Source organism: Haliotis rufescens, unplaced genomic scaffold, assembly GCF_023055435.1.
Source record: "Haliotis rufescens isolate VD_foot unplaced genomic scaffold, xgHalRufe1.0.p SCAF_2, whole genome shotgun sequence".
In the NCBI taxonomy this organism is placed as follows: Eukaryota; Metazoa; Mollusca; class Gastropoda; order Lepetellida; family Haliotidae; genus Haliotis; species Haliotis rufescens.
Genome location: NW_025963890.1, coordinates 49,088,868 through 49,095,579, shown reverse-complemented (window position 1 = coordinate 49,095,579; position 6,712 = coordinate 49,088,868). Strand labels below are relative to the sequence as shown.

Below are 6,712 nucleotides of genomic sequence, written 5' to 3'. Positions count from 1 at the left end.
CCCCATGTAGGGTCATGTTCTGACTGTAGGACCCCATGTAGGGTCATGTTCTGACTGTAGGACCCCATAAAGGGTCACGTTTTGACTGAAGAACTCCATGTAGGGTCATGTTCTTACTGTAGGCCTCATGTAGGGTCATGCTCTGACTGTAGGGTCCCATTTAGGGTCATGTTCTGACTGTAGGACCCCATGTAGGGTCATGTTCTGACTGTAGGACCCAATGTAGGGTCATGTTCTGACTGTAGGACCCAATTTAAGGTCATGTTCTGACTGTAGTACCCCATGTAGGGCCATGTTCTGACTGTAGGACCCCATGTAGGATCATGTTCTGACTGTAGGACCACAAGAAGGGCCATGTTCTGACTAAAGTACCCCATAGCGGCTTTCGGCTTTGAGAAAAGGTGATCATCGATTTCTGCCTTAAGTCATGTCAGGTGGCGACGTTTGCCAAGTTACCTAAGGCACCGGAATTCGCTGTGCAGGGCCAGGAGTGCTAGATCCTATGGTCGTGGGTTCGAAGGTATGGGAGTTACGATCACCTTAGGGCTAAGATCGCTTGGTACAACGACACAATGGTGTTTCTCCAACATTCAACTCACAGCGGCGTTTTCTGGGAGGGGATCTGGCTCCAGCTCTCAGTTGTAGACAGTTGCCAGGTTTGTTCTTTCTTGAAGACGTTGATAGTCTTAAACAACTTCAGCCGTTATATAAATGAACAAATGTGGTAAGAGCGTTAAACATAACTAATCCCTTTTAACTCTCTACTGACCTAAGGTCGTCAGGTGCCCCCTCGCTCTCTGTGAATGACAATAACACATACTGCAGAACACATAGCGAAGATATGTTTGTACCTTATACATAGTTTGTATGTGACCTATCGTCCATTCCATGGCCTACAGTCACACTCCAACCACAGGCAGCGCTCGGCAGGACGGGAAGCAATATGTCAACCGTGACCTAAAACCGTTTACAACGACGCACAGTCGTTTACACTGAAAATAAATACTGTGGCGGCTGTAAAATCTCCCAAAACAAACGCTTCAGTTTGCAACCGACAGTGACGTTGGCAACTGGATAATGTTTATATCTCAGTAAGCTAGCGTTTCTTGGTATTTTGTTTTCAAAATATTTGTACCCCGTCACCTTGAATTGTTCCGTTTCACCTAAAGGATGTACAGTGTCCAGGACTACGTGAGTTGGAGTGACAAGACTATACTCTTCGTCGTTAAAAAGCCACAAAACCCTTTCCATATTCATTAAAAAATATCCGCTAAAAGCAGAGTCGATTGTACTAATATCATGAGCACGTGTTAATGAATCACAATCAAATAGTGATGATACCAGGTGTTCACGAAAAGGTGAGCGTATCCTGCTGCACCGGTGGCACCCGTCACAAACACACGCAACGGTAAGTCAATTATTCACCTGAAAAGATACGGGAACATATGGTCAACAAAAGTCAAATAAGGGAATTGCACTGGAAATAACTTTTGTCATTGATGCGTCAAATTTGAAAGTATCCGCCTGTTTTGTTGCCGTGATTTTTTAGATGAACAATTGCCTTGCCTTTGCATGTGCTTGTGACTGGAGTCGTGTGTTTCTCTAGATTTTTAACAGCACGAAGTAATGTTGTCGAGAACGTGTGGAGTGGTAGGTTATATTACGGGTCGAAACATTGTCTAGGATTCAGTTGATGCCCTGTATTAGTGCAGAGTGAACCTGTTACCGGGTACGTATATGTGTACCCCGTCGATATATTCCTGGACAAGTTCCTAACGCGGCGTATAGACAGACACGGGAACAAATCGCTGCACGACAAACAGTTTAACAAAGAAGAATAGTGTTTAGAATGTTTATTTCATCACATTGTATAACATGTACAGCCCTTAAGCGAAAATAGGTGTATAATGGTTGAAGTTAAATGTGTAGGTAAATATTGAGTGTTAGTTTATGATAATATATTAAGCAGGTTTGATTGTTCTGACGCTAGGTAATTACGTATAGTGTATACAAGAAGATTACATGTAATTATTGCGCTCCTGTATGTGACAGACGAAACTTTCGCAATCCCCCCGTTCATGATTTTCCGCGTCGGGGTTAGCTGTCATCACCTCCTTTTTGTGAACATTTGATTTCCAGCCATGTGTCATTGTGCCCGGGCGAGTTGTATACGAACTATATACATGTACCTGTATAACGGAGTGGGGGCAATCAGTGTCACATGCACAGGCAATAACACTGGGGTTTTGAGGAGATTCGTCATGTAGAACCTTACCTTGAAGGTATTATGCAAAACACAAGTGTTTAAGTGCTTCAATTCCCATCGAATATTGGTGTCAGATACTCCGCCCATAAATGAAGATTCGAGTGAATATTGTGACACAAATGCAATAGTCTAACGCAATGCCCCTTATAGTTCGAAATTGGGAACAGTTCAGAAAAAAACAACTTGGTCATGCCATGTTTAAATAATTCCCATATTCTCATTAGTACGCTGTGTAATGTCCAATCCAACTGTACGCTGTGTTGCTATTAGAACATATAGAAATAAAATCATTAACAGAGATCATTAAAAGTGAATATTTTCTATATTTTATTTTTTTATTTTGTGAACGATTTTGTAATTTGTTCGTGAAAACACATACATGATGTTAATTATCTAAGTTCGTTGTATATGGAATGACAGTAAATTAATAGAATTAGTAAATTTATTGTACCTAATAAATCCCATAGATACAAATATGAAATTTTGGGGCTCGATAGGCACATGTTGTCGTTGTACAGAGGCCTTGAAATCTGTGCATTGTCATGTCACATAAGGCCACAAGGTAACGCTGACCGCCCCGGGCAGCAATCACGGCTCTGCATCTCCTTGGCACTGACTGGATACGTGTACGAATTCTGTCCTGCGGAATTCTGCGCCATTCCGCTTGTAACGCGTTGGCCAGTTGTGGGAGTGTCTGGAGATCTCGGCGGCCAGGGCAAAATGTTGATGTTGGCATTATGATGGTAGTCTACCGTGACACGAGCTCTGTGCGGTGGAGCGCTGTCCTGTTGAAACAGCTCCCTCTGACGGTCAATACTTGGAAGAAGGTGAGGTTGAAGAATTTGATTCATGTAGCGATTTGCTGTCAAATTTCCCCGAACCACAACCAAGTCAGATGTCGTGATGTAGGATATGGATGGATCTGTTGCACAACAGGGACGATAAGTGGTCTTCTGGGTCGGATTACAGTCTCGCTAAAATGGTCCCTGACAGTCTGGTCCGATATCCTCCTCAAACCAGGGATGCGTCCTGCAGTCTCCGTAGCTTTGGCATTGCGACATGCAGCGATCCTGTGCAGGGGTGGTAACTCTTGGTAGGCCGGTTCTCGGACGGTCTGCAGTGGAATTGAACTGTGTGTATTGGTTCCAAATGCGGCAAATGGTGCTGTGGTGGACGTTAATGTGGCGTGAAACAGAAGACTGCGATTCCCCGCTTTGGATACGTCCTACAGCGATGTCGAATATCAGGCCACCAACATTTTCCAATAACATATATCCAATTTATATACCGGATTCACCTGTTCAATGTATATGTGTCATGAGTTCTTGTTCATGTTTTTGATGATCCTGTTCTTGTGTTCAATCTCCTTCTATTTTGTTAAATATTTATGTCATGTGTTTGATGTTCCTGTTCATGTATCACATGTTCCTGTTCATGTGTTTGATGTTCTTGTTCGTGTGTTCGATGAACATGTGTCAGGAGTTTTCCCTGTATTTTGTTAAAACATTCTGTTATGTGTTTGATGTTCTTGTTCATGGGTTTGATATTCCTGTACATGTATCACATGTTCATGTTCTTGTGTTTAATCTTCCTGCTTTTTGTCAAATATTCCAGTCCATGTGTGTGATGTCCCTGTTCACGTATTTGATGATCCTGTTCATGTTTCAAATGTTCCTGTTCCTGTATCACATGTTTCTGTTCATGTGTTCGATGTTTCTGCTCATGAACCAGATGTTCCTGTTCATATATCAGAGGTTCATGTTCGTATATCAGATGTTCTTGTATATATATCAGATGTTCCTGTCCATATATCAGATGTTCTTGTTCATGTGTTTGATCTTCTTGTTCATATATCAGATGTTCCTGTTCATATGTCAGATGTCCTGGTTTATATATCAGATGTTCATGTTCACAATTCGGATGTTCCTGTGCATGAACCAGATGTTCCTGTTCATATATCAGATGTGCCTGGTCATATATCTAATGATCCTGTTCATATATCAGATGTTCCTGTTCAAGTACCAGATGTTCCTGTTCATAGGTCAAATGTTTCTGTTATGTATCATGTGTTCCTGTTCATTGGTCAGATGTTCTCGTTCATGTATCATGTGTTCCTGTTCATAGGTCAAATGTTTCTGTTTATGTATCAGGTGTTCCTGTTCATTGGTCACATGTTCCTGTTCATGTATCATGTGTTCCTGTTCATTGGCAAGATGTTTCTGTTTATATATCATGTGTTCCTGTTCATTGGTCAGATGTCCTTGTTCATGTATCATGTGTTCCTGTTCATTGGTCAGATGTTCCTGTTCATGTATCAGGTGTTCCTGTTCATTGGTCAGATGTTCTTGTTCATGTATCATGTGTTCCTGTTCATTGGTCAGATGTTCCTATTCATGTATCAGGTGTTCCTGTTCATTGGTCAGATGTTCCTGTTCATGTATCATGTGTTTCTGTTCATTGGTCAGATGTTCCTATTCATATATCATGTGTTCCTGTTCCTTGGTCAAATGTTCCTGTTCATGTATCAGGTGTTCCTGTTCATTGGTCAGATGTTCTTGTTCATGTATCATGTGTTCCTGTTCATTGGTCAGATGTTCTTGTTCATGTATCATGTGTTCCTGTTCATTGGTCAGATGTTCCTATTCATGTATCATGTGTTCCTGTTCATTGGTCAGATGTTCTCGTTCATGTATCAGGTGTTCCTGTTCATTGGTCAGATGTTCTTGTTCATGTATCATGTGTTCCTGTTCCTTGGTCAGATGTTCCTATTCATGTAACAGGTGTTCCTGTTCATTGGTCAGATGTTCTCGTTCATGTATCAGGTGTTCCTGTTCATTGGTCAGATGTTCTTGTTCATGTATCATGTGTTTCTGTTCCTTGGTCAGATGTTCCTGTTCATGTATCATGTGTTCCTGTTCATTAGTCAGAGGTTCTCGTTCATGTATCAGGTGTTCCTGTTCATTGGTCAGAGGTTCTCGTTCATGTATCAGGTGTTCCTGTTCATTGGTCAGATGTTCTTGTTCATGTATTATGTGTTCCTGTTCATTGTCAGATGTTCCTATTCATGTATCAGGTGTTCCTGTTCCTTGGTCAGATGTTCCTGGTCATGTATCAGGTGTTCCTGTTCATTGATCAGAGGTTCTCGTTCATGTATCAGGTGTTCCTGTTCATTGGTCAGAGGTTCTCGTTCATGTATCAGGTGTTCCTGTTCCTTGGCCAGATGTTCCTGTTCATGTATCATGTGTTCCTTTTCATTGTCAGATGTTCCTATTCATGTATCAGGTGTTCCTGTTCATTCGTCAGATGTTCTTGTTCAGGTAGCATGTGTTCCTGTTCGTTCGTCAGATGTTCCTATTCATGTATCAGGTGTTCCTGCTCCTTGCTTAGATGTTCCTGTACATGTGTCAGGTGTTTCTGTTCATTGATAAGTTGTTCCTGTTCATGTATCATATGTTCCTGTTCATGTGTTTGATATTCCTGTTCATGTGTTCGATATTAACTCTATGTGTAACTCCGGTTAACGTGCAGTCCTGTCGACATATATAACAATAGTGGCCACTTTTATTAAGATTCCAGGTTCCACAAAGCGATTGTAGCAGTACGACTATCGTTAATCTAGTTTATTGTATGGGAGTAACGCTAAACATAACGCTACGATCGTTGTGTCGTCGTATCTGTGACGAGTAGGTAAGAAGTTTTGTAAAGTTTTGTTATTTTCAGATATAACGGGGAGAAACCATCCGCTGCAGCTAACCCGGTTAACTACATCTCCCTGCGACATGTAAGGTATCTAAGACTTCCGGTATAGCAAAAAGAATAAGATAGCTAAGATAAAATCCAAATTGAAATTGAATGCCTGTGCGTGAGTGAATGAGTTGGAGTTTAACAGCATTTCAGTTATATCATAGCGTGAAGCATCTTCAGGATGGGGATGGTGGAAGCTCTGATATCTCCACATTCGCTTCTGACATCGGGTTTCATTTTTCAACAAAAAGTCGATTGTCTCATTACAGCAGTGTGCTGTGTATAGTTCTAATATTCAGTTGTGTTTATTGCAGGAAAGGCCTTTTGGCCAAAACACATAGATTACACATTCACATGGTGAAAAATACATACAATGACAGTTGACAACATGAGAAAAAACAGAGCTACTGATTTTTTTTATAAGATAGTTACTGGATATATGTGCTCGACAACAATTAAAGACTTTGTGTGATTTCGGAATGTCATATTCAATATTGTGCACCCCACTCAAACAAAACATGTTCCATTTTAAACAGCGTTGAGCCAGTATATATTACCTTAAATACTGTTCTGCCTCTAAAGTTTTCAAAGCGAAAATCTTATAAGAATATATGAGACCATTCTTGAAGGCATCGCTAAATCTTTGTTGAAGGATATCCAGACATTGTTTGGTAAAACAAACGTTTTCATATGCACAGGCAT

At 41.0% G+C, this 6,712-nt stretch overlaps 1 protein-coding gene across 1 annotated transcript; it reads left to right on the top strand.

Moving 5' to 3' along the window:
* The first annotated feature begins 3,006 nt into the window (after positions 1–3,006).
* LOC124146212 lies at positions 3,007–6,351 on the top strand. Its single transcript, XM_048399343.1, has 6 exons — positions 3,007–3,093; positions 4,417–4,962; positions 5,047–5,256; positions 5,340–5,500; positions 5,987–6,047; positions 6,325–6,351. Exons 1-6 carry the CDS (start codon positions 3,007–3,009, stop codon positions 6,349–6,351), a joined length of 1,092 nt encoding a protein of 363 aa, XP_048255300.1.
* The last annotated feature ends 361 nt before the right edge of the window (positions 6,352–6,712 follow it).

What these genes read in the sequence shown, in the direction of transcription:
- LOC124146212 (XM_048399343.1), top strand. Translation starts at nt 3,007, where the DNA reads ATGGTAGTCTACCGTGACACGAGCTCTGTGCGGTGGAGCGCTGTCCTG. An exon ending in TGTTCTCGTTCATGTATCAG is followed by an intron (nt 4,963 to 5,046) that starts GTGTTCCTGTTC and finishes TTCATGTAACAG; the next exon opens with GTGTTCCTGTTCATTGGTCA. An exon ending in ACTACATCTCCCTGCGACAT is followed by an intron (nt 6,048 to 6,324) that starts GTAAGGTATCTA and finishes TGTTTATTGCAG; the next exon opens with GAAAGGCCTTTTGGCCAAAA.